Here is a 19,051-nt window from a genome sequence, read left to right as displayed (position 1 = left end):
ATAATTGAACATTTCCACCTTGAAACTCCAGTTCCCAACTGAGAGTCTCAAAAACATGGATTCATAATGAGACTTTTGGGGTTTCATTAATGACCTTCTCCTTCTTAACTTGTTGATTTGGCCACTTCTTAAGTTACTGCTATGTCTCTGATAGCTCTGCTTTGTTGGGAGTTCCAATAAACAGCTACTGAAGGCAAATTTATCACTCAGAATTAACTCCAGATCTTTTATCTTGTAGAGTTGTCAAGAAGTAATGAGTAAACAGACCACAACTGGACGTGAAACTGCTTATAAACTTAAACTGCTATAAGCAGCGTTGAACAGCGTTGAACTGGCGTAACGTTGAAATTCCAGAGGCCACCATGGCCACACCTTCAGACTTTTGCGGAGCATTTTGATAGCTTTTGTTCACCCATGCCTGCTGTACATGCTTGCCAAATTTGAGCTCTTCGGTGTTACCCTGTTTGAGTTCATAGCTTTTGAAAAAGTGCAAAAATTGGTCGAAAATTGTCCAAAATGTGACACATAATTCAAAATGGCTGACTTCCTGTTGTGTTTTGGCCATGGGTGTTCCCCATGTGTACCAAATTTCATAACTCTAGGTGACACCTACTGGGCCATACTACATATTGGAAATTTTCCAGGTGGCACTATGGAGCCATTTTGGCTCACATTTATGTAATTCCCCTAAAATACCAAATTTTTCACTCAATAAAGGTCAAGCTACTAAAATAGCTTCCCATAATTCAACACAATACCATATTTCATCAAACCTCCGATTCCCGGTAAACGCCATGTCTTTTAAACATGAAAGCGTGTCCGTTTTGGAATCGATCCAAGCTGATTAAGCTTCTCCAGAGCCCCAGAAGATGCTATTTGACTATTTTCAGAGTCTAGGAATGACTTGTAACCTGACTCTGATGGGTAAAATTCATGCAGTGCCCCTTTAAGTTGAGCAAATAATCTTTATACGCTTCGTCTTACTTGCACAACCTCGCTCTTCACACATATTTCATTTTGACCCTCAGATCCTCATCTGAAGTGATTTAACGTCCTCCAACAGCAACTTGCGTGTTGTGTCACTTCTGATTTTATTGGAAATCCCACGGATACGGTATTTGAGATATTTTGTGGATTATTACTGAGCACTGATCGCAGGGTGGATTATAAGAGCGCTGCTTAGGTCTTGGCAGTAGAGAAGCCACTAGTCTGACGGTGGATGAAGCGAATAAGCTCAAATGTGCCTGCTGGTTGGCAGATTATAACAGATGTTTGTCGGTCTGTTTTTGTGGCGAAGCGCGGTGGCTGCAAACAGTGATAAAAGGTTTTCGGTGGCAAGTGTGGATCTCTGTGCTGTTGGGTAAAAATTGCCAAAAAAAGAGAAATGCTTGCTCTTTTTTTTTTGCACTGCAGTTGTGATTTTCCTGCCACATTTGCTTCTTATATCTCATAATTTATCAGTAAAGAGCCACTAGTCTCTGTGTATCACTCCACTGTGCCAGAACATACATGTTCAGAAATGTTTTCCATATCCATCATGCATATTTGCATTTCTATAGCATAATATACACCATGAAATATGGACCTAAACCCCCCACGTTCAGGCAACAGCGTATGATTGACAGCTCAGCACTTGCACTCTTAAATTTATGCACACATCATGATACCCCCGCTTTAAAATGTTTTCCGGCTTAGGGTCATAATTTACCTCGCTTCCAGTTCCTTCCTCTTCTCCCTCTCTCCCACATGCTGGTAATTTATTGTATTGTTTTTAATTAAATGGATGGCAAGGGGGGTTTAAGTGCCCAGCAGTTCCAAGATGTGCCATTTCTTATCTGAATTCTAAATTCTGGGCACACCTACTGTAAAACGAGACTATAAAGCTGAATAGGTCCCAAACTGCGGCGCTGCGTGTTAGAGGGATTGAACAGTTAGACAAATGTCACCTTTAGAAGAGAAGAACGGGGGATAATAAAGCAGGCGGCCGGGGCAGTTGTGAATACAAGCTCGGCAGACGTCGGGACGCTGCAGATTCATGGTTCCAGTCATCAGGAGCTGGTGTATTCTCAGGAAGGATCAGAGAGGAAGCAGCTTTGGATTACAGAGATGCTCGCCTTGATAAAAAAAAAAAAGAGCTTTAAATTAAATGGCATCATAGCTTGGTTCAGTAAAGACCAAACCGCATTTCTGCGCGGAATGTCTGATGAAACAATATTACCAAGAAATTACCGTGTTCTAAAAATTGCAAGGGGAATAAAAAAGCCACATTTAATTGGTTCATTTCACAGTCAGCTTATGTAACTCGTACCATGTCTCTGACCTCGGTGTCCACTCCTTGCAGCACGAACCCAAGTGAGGCCACCAGAGCGCTTAATAAGGAAAATATACTGCAGCATGGAGTCGTGGGTGGGAGCGAGCAAATCCATTTGATTATCCACGGTGCGAGTTGAGATGTATGTCTGAATAATCAGCGGGTGAGCTATGGACTCCGAGGGGTTGTTCTGTATGACTTGCATTCAAAGTGATTTCCCCATACGTCGGTTCATTGGAGAGTAAGCCTCAAAGGTTACTCGCTCGAGGTAGCCGCTCACAAGACGCTGATTTTTTTCCACGGTGATCTGACATTCAGCAATCACGGCCCGATGACCCCCTTGACCTTAAAATATTAGAGTCCTTTTATTTTGCAGATGCGCCGTTCAACCAGACATGTCAGCGCCCCTCCAGGGACGATTCTTGTCGCCTTTTTTTGCACCGCAGATATTTCCTATCATGCTGACATTTTGTCGTCCCCAGATGCTTGTGTCAATCTTATGGAAATTTTGCCCAGATGGATCCGTGGAGGATTTTTTTTTAAACACTGGTCATGGCGTGTTTATCGAATGTGCATTATTCCAGAGCTCCAATGGCTCCAGAATGCTCTTGTGAACATGTGAACAGGAATTTACTCCCATATGTTCATGCTAATTTGAGGGACGGCAGCATAGGTGAAACAAACTAGTCCAATTATGAAGCCTGTGCACCAGAACACCAGTGTGTTTACCTGTGAACATGACGGACAGGGAGAAAGCAGCAGGACTCTTACCAGAGCTTTAACCTTTCCCTCAGCGTCCTTCCTGCAGAGTGTTTTCATTCCTCGCGGCCTCCCTGTAACACAGTCCTATTGTCCCCATCCTGATTCAGCACTCATTATAGAAGCTTGTTTATGCACAGAACTCTTCCAAGACACGCTGCAAGGCATGAGAGAGAAGAAAGAAAGGTGAGATAGAAGACAAAGGAGAGGAAATGAATTGGGTGAACAGATTATTAAAAAAAATAATACAAGGAGAAGCTGATAAATGAACTGCTGCTGAGTTCAGATCAAATGGAACAATAAGGATTCTGCTGTTTGTGTTATAGGTAAATGCTAAGTTTAGTCACCAGTTATGAGCAGATGTGCCTGTAAATGGCACGTTGTCTTTCAAAAAGTGCTGAAATTATATGTTGATTGAACAATTAGTCAGGCACAAATGGGGGAAAAAAAACAAACTTCTACTGCCAAATATCCAAATTGCTAGCATGAGAGGTACTTTTAACATTTTTTTTTGAATAATTAATCAGTTAGAAAAGTATTTGAGAGATTCATCTGGCATTTTTTTTTGTCTTTCCATGTTTGATTTCACACCTGAGTTCTCCAAAGTGCTGCTACTGAAGCATCGAACTGAAGGTGGCTGAAAAATAGAGCTGAGAGGAAGCATTATTTTATTCTAAACATTAAAAAATAACCAGTGCGGCTTTAATTAATGACAATCTTCACTTGTAGCTGCCTACATACTTCAAAGTGTACATGAAACTGTTCCTGACAAGAAATCATGACTTTAAAGGCTTAAAAAGAAAATCAGATTTTCCACTTTTGGCCTGTGTGTGGAACATTTCAAGGAAACTGCAATAGAGCGCCGACATCCCATTTCTACATGCATTTTCAACTGAACATCTCGGTACATGCGTTCCTCCTCCTTGAACACCACAGTCCCGGCGTGTAAACCCGCTTCTCTACTTTTCCCACCTCTCCCCAGAGAAATGTGATGCAATGATTTCCAAATCACACAAACACTGACTCGTTCCATTCCTCCTCCTCCTCCTCCTCCTCCTCTTTCCCCTCTACATCCTTCTGCTGCTAGATTTGAGGTGATACGTTACAGCAGCTTTTCCTTCGGATTTTTCAAACCCGCTCCACTCATTCACTCCACATCGCCGGCTCAGTTAAGTCGCTTGCCCCGGACTTCCTTGTTCATTCGGCTCACGTGCGCTGCAGATATCCAACACAGTGCCTCCTGTAACGCTGGGAAAATCACCTACAGTCCTGACCACTCTGCTGTGTCCTGCTTTCATTACATAGACTCCCCAGGAGAGGGTATGGATATAGCAGTGCTCCCTCACTCTCCACTCACTACTCCTTCCCTCTCTCTTTGTCTCATTCCCTCTCTTGCTCACTGAGCACAGTAAGCTGTCTTGAGCTTTGCTGGTGAGCTTGCTCCACTAGACCATTTAGGGACTAGAGTCTTTTTACTGATGGCTTAGGAGACAAAGGCCACTCTGCTGCAACCAATTTGGTGTATCTTTGAACATGCGGCAAGCAATAAAAGGGATGATGGCTGAAAATGGAATCCTGTAGCATACAGAGAAGCAGCGTATTTATAGAATAGTCAAGAAAATTTGAAGCAAACTTTTGAAATGTGGTTTGGCAGCCACCGAAAAACCAAGAAGAAGTAAAGCTTTGGTCATCTACAAGAAAAAAAATGGAGAGAAGTCTCTGAGAATTGTTTTTAATTGGGCAAGTTTCTAATTATTTCACGGAAGCTCTGAAGCAGCCATTCAGTCACGTGAGTTCAATGTTCACTATGTCAGGACTTATTCAGAAAAGATGTTTCCATCTCCCATGAAGCACCAAAAAAAAGTTACAAGATCTTTTTGCAAACTTGAGGATGTTTTTTTCTCTCTCTATTTAAAATACTGCCATTTCCAGTAACCTTTTCCAGTGTAATAAAAAATAAGAAACATCATAAAAACACATCCAAAGACCGAGTGGCACAAAGCCATGTTTTCTAAAGATTGGAGTTGATTGAGTCATCCACAGTTCTGACCTCAACCCCACCCAAAACCTTAGGGATGAACTCCAAGTCTTATCTCCCAGCATCAGTGCATGACCTCACTGATGCCACTGTGGCTGGATGGAAGCAAATCCCCACAACCTTGCTGCAAAATCCCCTTCCAGGAGAGTGGACGGTGTTATTGCAGCAGATTATTGCCTGTAGTTTTAGAGGAAGGCTGTCAACAATCAGAGAGAGGTGTAATATGTATATACCACCAGCATAGGACTACTAACACGTATGAGTTTCGGAATGTATGCCAAATCAGAATGTCTTTGCCATTTATGCAAACTAAGCCATTTAAAGGCAGCTGTGGCTCAGGTGGTAGAGCGAGTTTCCAGGTAGGTAGATAGGCAAAGCTCTTTGAGTACCAATAAGTTTAAAAAAAAGCACTGTATAAGTGCAGATTATTTGCCATTTGGTGTACTGATTTAATGTGTCTCCTAATCAGCCAACCAATCACTGACTCATTACTCTGGCAATCCAAAAAATGGTGGAAAAGCTTCAAACATGTTGTGAAAGGGTCATATTTGTTGTCAAATCTGAACCTATTTTCCGAAATCTAACCAAGTCCCTTTGGGAGCTAAGCTTAGCCAATATAGTTGTGACAGAAATAGCACTATATTTTTGGTAGTTTTGGTGCCCAAACCTAACCAAACAGCAAGTGAATGCCAAAAGTAAACAACAGTTGAAGACGAAAATTAAAAACTTAATAAAAGTTCTAAACGGGATGCAAATCTCAGGCTTATTATGGATTCCATTCCTACCTCCTTGTGCAGATTTTGTGGCTCTTTTATGGCCTTTCCTACCAAGTCACAGTCTTACACTTAAAAGAGAAAGTGTGTTTCTTTCAAGAAAGTAGATCAAAATGCAGTTTTGTTTCATAGGAACATAATTTTGGGGAAAATAGGGCTTTTTGTGCCAGACTGCAAGCTACTTCAACCAATATTCGTCATGATGTGGGAAGGTAATTCATGGAGGATTCACAGATAGACATTCAAGATCATGTCCATCGACCTTTGCTTGTCGGTCTGGTTGCAGGACACCTCTGTAGCTTCAGGAGTTCAGAAACCCACTACAAACAGCAACATCTCTGGACTTTTGATGCATTTCATTCTCTCACAGTCTCTCATTCTACTTCTGTAATCATTCTATTGTTTACTCAATCAAAAGGGCATTAAAAACCACATCCATCCCTCTTTTGGGGCCTCTTTACACATTCTTTATGTTGAATCCATAACATCCTGCATCGGATATTTCTCATTTTCACATGACCATGAACATTTTCTGGTTGTTAAGTCTTATCCTCGCATAATAGCTGCTCCTCTACAATGCTTCTGCCTCCACAGCATCAGAAACTTAAGCTGAGGTTTGGTGGGTGAAGTGACTGCTTTCCCTGGGAGTGCCATTGACTTGTGCGTGTAGGTGTGAGTAACACCGTTCCACACTGCTGTAATTTGTCAGGAATGAGCTCGACTGGGGCTCGAAATAGTACTTGATAGATTCCGCAGCTCCTGAAAGTCAGCCATGCAACCGCCATGAGTCATAACATTTCATCATTAACAAGCAAATGCGAGCGTACATAAGCAAGACTGGATGGAGGCTGACTTTGTGAGCAGAAACCCTCATTTTTTTTTAACGGGAACAGATTTGTATTTGCAGTCATGTGGCACACTGGTGGAAAAGTACAAGAAGGCTTGCGCCATCTGGAGGCGGAAAACACTTCAGATCCTCTGGACAATAGTTAAGGAAGAAATTCATTGAAAGTATTGCTAAAGTGGGCCCAAGCTGAGCATCTAACCACAGGAAGCTTCAGCGAGGAATTGGGGCTGTTAAGGGTGTGGGCACGCTTCAAAGGTGACCCAGCAAGACCTCGAGGAACCTACTATTTAGTGCCATCGGTCTCCTTCGCTCTGTCATTGTGCATCGGTCTCTTTCCTCCCCACCATATTTTCCATTTTCTCCACCTTTCTGGCCCTCTATCAGTAGCTAAACTACATGGTGCCACTTAGGGATTCTCCAGACAGCTTTGTCGTTCTTCAGTAAGCCCGGCCGGAGTCCCTCCTCTGCCCGCATAGCTCTGTACCAAAGCCCAGTGAACGTTCAGCTCCTGTTGGTATCCAATCCCTGCTTTCTCACAATCAGGGAACCTTTTTTTTTCTTTCTTTCTTTTTTCCCCCACTTCTCAGCTAATGGCAGCATCAGCATTTCAGACTAAGAATCAGGACGGGCAAGTGGAAGACAGGGATTTCAACAAACTTTCTTCTTTCTTGCTGTATCATTATAAATGACAGGAGCCTTTGAAGGCGGGAGATGTTTTTTCATGTGTCTGAGGACATGCATTTGGATCAGCGGCAAAGACGAATGAACTGGAAAATGGTGCCGTTCAGGAAACAGTAAGAACAACTGATGCAAACCATTGAAAAAAAACAAAGCAATCAAGTGTCAATATGCACCACACGTGTGCCTCGTGTAACCGCCTGCAAAAAATAGCAGCTGCTTCAAAGTTGACATGGCAACTGCCGTCATCATCTGATGCTTTTCTAATTGTGGTACAACCTTGTTTCCACCCATTCAAACACGGCATTTCTCTAATGTTTTGTGAAGTACCCTTTAAGTGTTCCATTAATGTCTAATGAGCTTTTCATTAGGAGAATTCGACTGTGACTTCTCCACACGAGATTATAAGCAAGACGAGGTTTAATATTGGTAATGATTCTTTGCTGGATGCGGCAGCGGTAATAGGTGCCGCTTTTGTGCTAAAGAACGTTGCATTATGAGAACATCAATGCAGAGAGTGGGTGTTGATCTTTGCAAATGTCATGCTCTGTTCCACAAGGCTCACGTTGGACTTGTTATTAACCCAACCCTCTGCCTGTTTGTTTCCCATTGCCCCTGCAATATTCAACAGTATTACCTTATTTAATTTCCCAGACATGCCTCGTCCTCGACGAAAAAGTAGCAGAGAAAATTGCAATTTCACAACACATCATTGAGCATTCCCCATCATGATTGCTACATGTTAACATAATTCTAAAGTTCAGGAAAACAGCGTAAACATAGCATTGTGTCTCTTGATATCTGCTATTAATTAGGGGAGAACGGCGGGGGTAGTTTGCCTGCTTAGTGATGATGAGGTGTAAGTATGAAAGCAGGAGACTGACCAGACATGAGGGGGGACATAGCTAAATGACTACTGAACAAGCACAGTCAATGGCTGCCTTAAAATGCATGATTGGAGAGGCTTGGGCTGTAATAAGCAAAACAAAGTGAATGCTGAACAGAGAGACAATTAAAGCGCCACATCTGGCAACACCGCTGTGAGTGGGTACCCAGCCGCCGCAATTACAGGGCTCTGTCACTGCAGTAACCCTTCGCTGCCTGGATGTTGTCGCAGGAGCAGATGAGAAATCAAACTCTTATTCGCAGCCTGTCGAAATTATTTCCAGGAATCGCTTCATGCCGCCCAGATGCCCCTGCTGAATCTGGGAAAGCCCCTTAACCATCAACAATTATCTGCTGATTCAATTTTGAGGCTTTTTTCTTCAATCCAGATAAATCTCCCGCTATCCTGCTGATCACAAGCCACAGGGCAATCTTCGAGTTATTTTATGTAGAGCCCAGACAGTTGCATTAAAGAAAAGAATTCATTAGGGAGCAGAGAGGGCAAGATTTCAGATGGACAAAGGCAGAAAATAGGAGTATTCACATAGTGCAGAAATGATGGAAGAGACATTTTGTGAAGAGGTTGTCTCTTAAAAGCACGTCCTGTTTATCTTGTCTGAAGCAAAAAAAGGCTTTTATGATTGAAAGAATGCCTTTTAGATTATGTCTTTATATATTTAGGAGATTATACAAATGGCTGAAAAAATTAAAGCAAAAAGATGAGATTCAGTCCTCTTTTGCATAGATTCTCCTCATCTTTGACCTCTACTGAACAGAATTTCCCTAAGAGATATTCTCTCACTTGGTTTGAGCTGCACAATTAATCGAATCTCAATCACAGATTTGGGCTCTCGTGATTAAATATGCATGATCGACTGCGACATTTAAGTTTAAACCGTGTGCTCTGCTCATATGAAACTCTACTGCGTATCTAATTAAGCGCTTCATAACGTAAAAGCCTGTTGCAGGACAGCGATCAAGATGTTTTGGCTTGACTTTGGCAGCCTGTGCAAACATTTCCTGGATGTTGCAGTTGCAGTACAGAGTGGAAGAGTGATGTACAGAGAGAAGAAAGTCAAAATAAAAGTCAAATGTGTGCAGCAAAAGGTGAAGAGTTGGTCCTTCGAAACAGATCATCATCGTTGTTTGGAGGTGTTTGGTATTTGGGGCAGTTGATGTGATGCAAGAACAATTGTCTAACTTGTTCAATTGGCTGAAAAAACAACACAAACTGTAGCAGGATGAGCACGTGAAGGTCAGGATTTAGTTTTCCTGTCTGAGTTTCTGCAATGTTCCGGATAACGTAAATTTCAGCAGTTGGTTAATGTCAGTGTATAAAAGTACTTATAAAAGCCATTTTGTAACAAACTCAAACTCGCTTGTGGATCATCAGTAACTTGAAAAGTGCGCTCTTCCTGTGTTGCATTATTTGTCTCTAATTGCTTCCCATCTCAACCAAAAAACATTAAAGCTATATGTTTCTTCAGTGCTGTTACGATTGCAAATGCCCTTCCCAAAAAAAGCTGAAAACCTCAGTCTCTGCCCTCTCGAAGTATTATTCCTGCTAGCTGCACGGTTTAATTTATTCAAGGCTGTTAAAAGCAAAAAAAAAAGGATGAAAGAAAAGAAAGGCTTCCCTACTCAAGAGCTTGATTGTTTGGATCTGAATGGGAAACGCTGGCAGATTAACTCGACATGGATGGTGCACGCACTGCATGAAGATGTAGTGATCTGTAATCTGTGTAATCTTCGGCGCACAAGGGCAATACGATGCTCTGCTCTCTCGGTGGAGGAGGTTTTCAATTCTGCGTGAAGAATGGTTTGTTCCCTCCCATGTGTGTGATTCCTTTGAATAGCTCTTCTTGTTTCATCCACACAGACCAGCACCAGCTTTCCCTCTCATGCTATACCTGTGCACACAGATGCAGAAATGCATGCTCTCTCTCTCTCCCTTCCTGCTTTTCCACTCCTCTGTGGTGTTTCACGCTTTCACAGCTTCTAGTCTGTCTGCTTTAGCTACGGGAATCTTTGCTGACGTCCCCCTGTCCTGCAGCCACGATGACTGAGAGAGATGCTCTAGAGGCGCAGGGTTGGGGGGGAGATAAGAGCGAGGAGACAATCGCATTAAGACTCACTTTACCCTCCCCACCAACCAAGACCAGAGGTTGGGATTTGAACGTTCGAATCTGGTGCGCTTAAATCCCCTGCATGGCTGTTTTGTGCATTTCCCAGACTGAGCACATTACCTCTGCAGTCTTAGCTGCTCGCAGTTAAGCCAAATTAACACGCCATCGTTAAGGGAATAACATGCAACCACGAGCACCCGGCGCAACCCCTCCACCCCACCGTTTGGAGGGTGACACTACGGCTGGTGTCGGCGCAGCAGTGGAGCTGTCAACGCTACAACACAACATGCTGTTCGAATCCACGGGTTGAAGCCTCTTGACATCAAAGGTGGCAGACAAAAAAGGGATCCGTGTTTCTTTTTACTGTTGTCTGCACCTGTCAAAATGGTGTGTTTTGGGCTTTTTTGTTGTTGTTGTTGATGTTGTTTTATGTGCTCTTCCCACACGCCGGCCTTCTCGCTTTGTAGCACCACAGAGACCCCTGGTGGAATTGCGAGGCATAGCAGTATGTGTGAATAAGTGTGTGGTCCAGGACAGGACTTTCTCTTTCCATCTCCTTCACACTCACAGACACTTTCAACTGTGGGTAATATTTTTGTTGAGCCACAAGACGGGAAAAAAAAAAAGTGTCCCCCACTTCATGGCCTTTCATGTCTTCAAACCAGATTTTTCCTGTTAACGGTGTAGCCATCATCTGAGCTCACTAGACTGCACTAGAGGGCCAAATTAGAGCAGGCCTTGGTAAAATAAAATCCCTATTATCTTTGAACTAGCAAGTACCCAATTATACGCCACAGTTATCTCCCATCTCACAGACTTCTGAGTCCTCGCCACGGGGCTAGTGAGCAAGAGAGCTAATGAAGAGATGCTGAATCACCTTTTTGCCTTGGCGGACGCACAACTGGTGGAGCCTCCTTGATCATAGGCGGCTTTTTCCGCAGATCAGAGCGATTCTCCCGACTTTGATGATCCTTTTTTTCCTCACCCTGTCGCAGCACAGGGCCACACATTCACGGACGTGGCATAGGTTACAGCGGCGCGTGTGATAAGTGTGAACGAAAAGTGAGAGGTCTCTAATCCAGAGCGGAGAAAGAACACGTTTGAAGGGGGTTGCATCTCGTCTGCAGTCACAGAGGATGTGCATTCCAATCGAGCTGAGCAGAGAGACGAACCCTCGCTGATGTGAAGGAAGGAGTTTTCACTGTTGAGATGCGCTCTTATACCTCTGTTGTCATGGAAATGACCATCCCAGGAAGTCTGGTTAAATAGAAAGATGACCTCGAATGTCCTCATCTGACTTTTCTTTCTTCCAGCCTTGTATTTGCCAACTGGAATTTCTGCCAGTGCTTCTCTTTAAATTGCCACTTATACAGCTTTTATTGCTTGTGTTTTAGCTACAATTTCAGGATTCAACCCAAATGCACCCAAGAATCAATATTTTAGGACATTTAAAGGTGGAGTTTGTGATTCTGGAGAAAGATTCTTCGAGCACAGGCACAGGACAATAGTGGAATAGTGTTTACACTTTGTTTCAGATTTACAAAGCCAGGACGAGAACACACATGCATTTTCTTCTTCATGTTTTAACCATTTGCTCTTTTTTATTCTTCAGCTCAGTGCATTTGTCAATAATAAAATGCCATTAGAGGTTAAACTGACGATTATCTACATTGTCGATTATTTTCTTGATTAGTTGTTTGGTCTATAAAATGTCAGAAAATGGTGAAACTATTGATCAAAGTCTAAGAAGACTTTCTTGAATGTCTTGTTTTGTCCACAATCCAAACATATTCAACTTACTGTAATAGAAGAGGAAAGAAATGAGATAATATTCATATTTAAGAAGCTGAAATAGGATTATTTAAACTTTTTTTTAGATAAATAATTCAAACCTCATTGAGCAGCAAAATAGTTGCCAACTGATAGTTTTACTATTTAATTAATTTACTTATTTATTGTTGCAGCTTTACATGCTGTAAGCTGCACAAATCAATGTCATTTCACCAACACTGGATGAAATGGCTGTGTGTAATTTGAGAAGGGTTGCTCATAATGAGCTAACTCTCAAGTTCCCTGAGCACTACAGAGTATTTTAACAGTTTTTAGCTTGTTTTTTGGTTTTATAGCCTGCAGCCTTATTGTTTTTGTTTAATTTCACCACATTCATCAGCTCTATTTCCAGTAGACAGCCTTTTTTTAGTGGAGGAGATGTGACAAAAACAAATTATTCATTAGCTGCCCCACCTCAGTGGTAGACGATAAATTGTCTCTTGGCTAGAGAAGAAAGCAGGACTGTAGTCAAATCTGGTGGAGACTAAATAGAGCTAAAAGTCGAGTGAATATAGAATCAAATTAAAGCCAGAGTAAGGTGATAATTCATCCACTGCCACAGCTGGTAAAAAATTAAACAAAAATATATAATGTAGCTTTAAGAATCTACCTCTTTACATGCATTGTGAATTATTGTACACTGTTATCTCCACAAAGGCTCAAACCTGCTCCTCTTTAAACATCAGCTCTGTCAGTCTTTTTTCAATGAAGGTGCCACGCTTTACAAATTCTGTTGACTTTCTTTGACATCTTTTACAGAACTGTTCTTGTCTTCCACTCATCTTTTATTTCTTTTTTTTCCATGGTCTAAACCACTCAACCTCTTCAATTTTGCTGTGCTATTATGTCGTCTTGACAGCAGTTTGCAGGTTTTCACATTGTTTATTCAGCCGCTTCTTGGAACTTTCTCAAATGGTGGCCATGGTTACTAAATATCCACCGCCACTGTGCGCTATTAAGACATTGAAAATAGATGGAATGGCTGCGATAAAATTGGGGTGCAATCAAGCCACCGCACTGCAGCATTGACCTCCGCTAGCAGTAATAAGCACCTTTTATTTTCTTACCCATGTGAAAAGCTGCATGTTCACAGTAGGAATAAAGGCTGACTTAATCGCAGTCTAGTATCCAGAGAGCCACAAGGGTCTATGGATAATGTACAGGTGGAACTTCAGCTTAGGGTGTACCGAAAAGTGCATAAAATCAGTATGCATTGTGAGTATATGGATTTATTAACAGCATAAACCACTGTCCTTAAAAGCTGTGCTCTACTTTTGTGTTTAAATTACACCAAAGTACTTCTTGAGAAATACATTGGTTGAAATTTCAAAGCAGGATCTGACAAAGAAAGGGGCCATTGAAGAGCACAAGGGCTTTTATAAAGGTACAACAGTGGCAGAAAGTTGCCGTGAAAGAGGGTTCAAGAGAGCGTTTTAAAGTTTAAGAGGCCATCAGGGACTTTAAAAAGGGTCTAGGATGGTTTAAGATGGCACCTCTGGAGAGTGAGAGACGGTTTAGGAATTGATGGAATCAGGGCGGCTGTTATGGAGTTTGTGAAGTGTAAAAATTGGAGTCTGGAAAGAGAATAGGTTTAATAAGAGTGTGTCTAGATGTTCAGAGCGGGTGCTTGTTGAATCAGATAACACCAGATACCCACCATCTCCAGGGCATGACAGAGAAGAGCAGACATTGCGATCTTCTATTTTTCATAGATTTCTCTCTGTTTGTTTGTGTTCAGCTGCCAGCACCAACGTTGGCCGAGGAAGTTCTTGCCCAACACTCATCATACGATGAATCCGCCGAGGCTGTGCTGGAATAATTTGAGGGAAAAACAAGTGATTTTTCTGTTCAGCTTTAGTTTGTGTTTATTTCTTGTTGAGATGATTAATGGTGCAAGAATAACTGCAATGCAACAGTGCATCATACATAAGCATCCTGACATTTTGAAATCACCTAAATTCTCTGCCAGATTCATCTACGGCTCCTTCATCTATTGTCTCTTGTCTCCCGCAGGTAGTCCTGTCAACCTGACATGCAGAGCGTTCTTTGGATACAGCGGAGACGTCAGTCCACTAATCTACTGGATGAAGGGGGAGAAGTTTATTGAAGATCTGGATGAGGAGCGGGTTCAAGAGAGCGAGATCAAGTAAGACCTTCACAGTTTTAACTGGTTTAATTTTCAGTTTGTCTTACCCAGTGTCTGGATTTGCTTAAGTTACCAAAGATCGGACACAACAAACCTATACCTATAATGATTTAATCTAGACAAACCCAGCATTTGTCAGCAGGTTTGAAAGGCATATTATCTTAAAAAACATATATATTTTACCCAATCACACCATTTTTTTGAACCAAAAACTGTGAAAACAGAGGAAATCATAGTATTTCCAACTGTCTAATCACACAACGTGCGATTCTATTGGAAAAAATTTGCTAAATAGAGGCTTTAAATGGTGATATTTTATCATGATCACTCTATGCCTCATGTAAAATTTAACAAAAATAAAAGCTGTTGCAAAATGTAAAGCAAATAATCAAAGAAATTCAACTTTTTTTTCCTACTTTCACGATTTACGGCATTATATCTCCATCATTCAGCACAGAAGAAATCTTTGAGTTCTCCATACGTCTATTCATGGTTTTACTGTTTCCATAGAGCTGCAGGACTTTATATTGCAGTGAAAAATGAGCCCACAGTGAATACAGTGTGACAGGGCTATACCCAGAAATGGCTGAGGGTTCAGAGGGAACTAAACCGGTTAATATTTCAACAGAGTACTTCTAATCTCTTCAAAAGCAGCAAAGGACCCCTGGGCTGAATTGGTAAACACCTGTTTAAACCCAGTTACCACAATTGTGCAATGGCACATCAACACACCAAACAATAAAGGGAACCTTTCACTGCCAAGCTATCATCTAAACGATATTCATGAATGCTTTATGTGGCTGTTTAATAATGCAGACTGCAATGCATTCTTTATCGTGTACAATATATATGCACAGCTCAGGCGTTGCTCCATCAGTGAAATATAAGTAGAGAAGATAATAGCAGAGCAGCACAACAGATGGAAACGCCGACTGAAATGTCCATGTTGGCCTCCTTTTCCGTTTGGGTGACCTCCATCTTTTGGCTTTCACTCATCACTGGAAGCAAAGGTCTGTTTATTCCAAACTCAGACACACACACAGCACCTGAAGCTGGTTGCTCATCCAGCACTGCAATCTAATTGGCTGGTTCTATAGGTTTTTTGCAGCAGTAAAGTCCTGTGAGGAAAAAACAACACAAGTTTTTGAAAATGTTGCACTGTTCAGGTTTTAAGAAGGAATCACATTTCAAACAAAGCAAATATAAGAATCCTTTGGTCGCCTTGCGGTAAGCCCTTTTTGATGACAACCTTTCATACAACTTTATATCAGGAAACTAGAAACAGCAGCGCTTGCTGTGCAAAACAAAAGTTGATCGAGAGCAGCCAGACTGATTAAAAACCAACTTCAACTTGCATGCTGCCTTTGGCTGAAGGACAAGTTTGTTTTCTTTCTTTTGGCTCACAGTATGCACAGCTCATATGGAGAAAAGTGGTATTTTAGCTGGAGAACATCGACATACGGAAGTCATCCAGAGCTATTTTTATTGACTGATTTAGGATAAACCATAGACAGCAAACACTGCTTGCCTTTGCTGAAGCATAGTTGAGCCTTTCAGTGGGTGTTCGAAGTCTGTTTTTCACCTTTGACTGGCAAGTTTGTTAGATTTGTGATTGGTGTGTTAGAAATGTTAAAAATGTTTCATAAGAACATTCAGAAAAAAAACTAACAAAATCCAGCGAATTTCGCTGGATTTTGATGACTAGAAATAGAGAGAATGTGTGATGCTGTTAGAAATTCAAGAAAAGTCTAGCTTATTTGATTATTTTATTACAAAATATAAGAAAACCTGGCATCCGCATGTCTGACATTTTTCCAACAGATGTTACCGATACTGGAAAAAGGTGAATCTACACATGATGGATATTTTTACAGCATAGATTTTTATCTTGTTTACATACAAGTGTTGGTTGCACTTGACTTCATGGTTTGGAAGAAACGTTGAATTTTTATTTTTTTCCAAAATACAGTTTAGGTTTTGTTTTTTTTTTTTTTTCCCATATTTTATTTTCATTTTTTTAACAAAAAACACAGAACAAAAAGAAAAAAGCAACAAAACAAAACGAACAAAACAAGGCTCAGACGAAACCAGACGGACATTAACAAAAACATAAATTTACAGAGACGACAAATGATCCACAAATGGTTTCCAGTAGTTTGTAAAAGTGTTCTTTGAGTCATTTGAGTCATGACGAAGTCTTTCCATTTGTATTACAGACAACATGTCAGTGACCCACAGGCGGAATGAAGGCGCCACAGGAGACTTCCATTCCTTTAGAATTAACTTCTTTGCAACAATCAGACCCAGTTCTAATGGCTGCCGCATTGTAGCGGGAATAGTTTTTGTAGTTTGTGTGCAGCCTAGAACAGCAAGTCCTGCGTCAGGCTTAATGGGTGATTTATATGCTTTAGAATAAAAATCAAATATCTTACACCAGAGACCTGCTAACGAGGGACAGGACCAAAAAGCATGAGATAAAGTGCTTTCTGACACATTGCACCTGTCACACACCGGGGAGACTGAGGGATAGATCTTGTGTAATCTGGATTTAGAGTAATGTAGACGGTGGACAATTTTAAACTGGATTAATCTATGTCTGCTGTTTACAGAGCAAGAATTTATTTTAGACAGGCATTTGGTCCACATAGATTCAGATATTTCAATACCCAATTCTTCTTTCCAAGTATCCCTTGTCTTCTCAGTGCGGACAGAAATACAGTCATCGAACAGGCATATAATTTTTGAAAGTTTAGTTTATACAGTTTAGGTTTGACAAATTTTTAAACGAGTCTATAGTAGAATAAGGTGATTTTGATTAAATACCGCAGTTTTATGCTTAGATTTGGTTCCATTTTCCTATAGAAATGTGCATCATAGATAAGTAGTACAAGGACTGTTGACAATCGGAGGATTCATTCTGTTTTTCACAGTTTCTTGCTCTGATAAATGGTGTAATTTTGACCTTTTTTTAAAATTATTGCATGCAGGTTTTGCAGGTCAAAGGGTTAATTACCATCTCTGATGTATTGCATCAGCTAGCACTGTTTACTACTTCTTATATTTTACCTTTATTCACACAGATAGGCTGATGAGGACCATGAAATCTTACAAAAAATCAGATATACAAAATAAATGTATCGACAGACATCCAGGTGCAAAAGGTGTCGCTTCAGAATTAACATAATGCAGCAGAATGTAATGTGTTTGTGCAGCGATCTGGTCACCGTCTCCCAGATGTTGTTAGAAAAAGATTGTAATTTATTGAGTATTAGCAGTGAAGAGGAAATTCTTAATCCTCAGGAATGTGTTTCTTTGCTCCGCAGTCATCACCAGGGCATTAAGACAATAAGGTAAAGGCAAAGGTGTGTCGGCTTTAACACCTAAAGAAACAAAAGCGTGAAGAGCTGCTCCTTGTGTGGCGACATCCAGCCATGCATAGTTTTCTATTTAAGAAACTTCGAAACTGGTATATTGTTTGCGATGTTTGCATTGTAGAAAAAAAAGGGAGCCAAAAAATAGTTTCTAGAAACAATTTCCTGGTTGTATATGTCTGCAGAAAGTAGTATTGAGGTCTAATGCATTTCCAGCTGTTCTGAGTGAAGTCAGTGGAGCATCCAGATTAACAAGAACATTGTTTCAGGAAAGAGATTTTGCTGTTGGTTTTTCCTTAATAGTGTTTTGCTTTATGCATTTGACTTCACGTGTGTTTTGCCACTTGAATGCGCTTAATGTGACGCAGCAGGACAAGGCGATATTTACCTTACATTAGCAGTAACTTGATGTATTAGATACTGAACAGTGATGGTAGCAAGGAGATAAAATTACATACAGGAATGCCGGAAGACAGCCACTAACTCAAACTACCATACACTGAAAAAGATCTTTTAATGTATTGAATTTTACCATTTTTATTTTAAAGATATATCCTGTTTTAGAAATGCATAAAAATATAAATAAAATTCTAAATATAGATGGCAAATGTAAAAGTATATTAAAAGCATGTGACTTGGAATAATAGCATTTCCTTTAATAAAACTAAAATTTTTGACATCAAAAGACAGTTAATACAGCCTATACATTCAGATAGTCATTTTAATTTCACAATTTGTTGTAATTTAATAGATAAAACTGCTAAAATCCAGTTTATAGTGTAAATATGTTTCTAAAATTAAATAGAATTAGTCGCATAGAACAAAAAATTCTGTAATTTTACTTTGATCTGTTTGTGAAATAGGTAGAGGTTTTTGCAACCAAAATGTTGAAGAAATGTCTTTGTAACTAGGCTCTGATAATATAAAAATGCAGTTTTATCTTTAAATCATCAGTATATATTATTATTACTGTTATCAGCAAATATATTAGGCAATTTCATTGTTCTTGCACATGAATATACTTCATTAAATATTAAAAAGTTAAAAAACATAATCTCAAGTAAAGTCAAATCTTGAAAATATATCTTATCGATGGAAAATTACTATATAATATAATAATATAATAATTATTATATTTTAATACGGTAATTTTCAATCGATAAAATTTTTACACCATTTATCTGACCTAGAAACTATGAAAACAGAATGAATTTATGGATTTTCAGCTTTTTGAAGGTCCTTGAACTACTTATGCTCATGTTATGTACCATACAGTGGGAAAACCGA

The 19,051-nt window shown here is 40.4% G+C and overlaps 1 protein-coding gene across 3 annotated transcripts in view; it reads left to right on the top strand.

Annotated features, from left to right (window-relative positions):
* Positions 1-19,051, top strand: part of il1rapl1b (interleukin 1 receptor accessory protein-like 1b) — a 353,384-nt gene that overhangs the window by 303,248 nt on the left and 31,085 nt on the right. For all 3 annotated transcript variants that reach the window (XM_055008610.1, XM_055008611.1, XM_023275009.3), the window contains one exon: positions 14,261-14,393. In XM_055008610.1, the coding sequence (XP_054864585.1) occupies positions 14,261-14,393 (133 nt within the window). The remainder of the gene's footprint in view (positions 1-14,260; positions 14,394-19,051) is intronic.

The sequence above is a fragment of the Amphiprion ocellaris genome, chromosome 24 (assembly GCF_022539595.1).
Source record: "Amphiprion ocellaris isolate individual 3 ecotype Okinawa chromosome 24, ASM2253959v1, whole genome shotgun sequence".
Lineage (NCBI taxonomy): Eukaryota > Metazoa > Chordata > Actinopteri > Pomacentridae > Amphiprion > Amphiprion ocellaris.
Note: the sequence above shows the minus strand (reverse complement) of the source record. Positions and strands in the feature narration are given on the sequence as shown.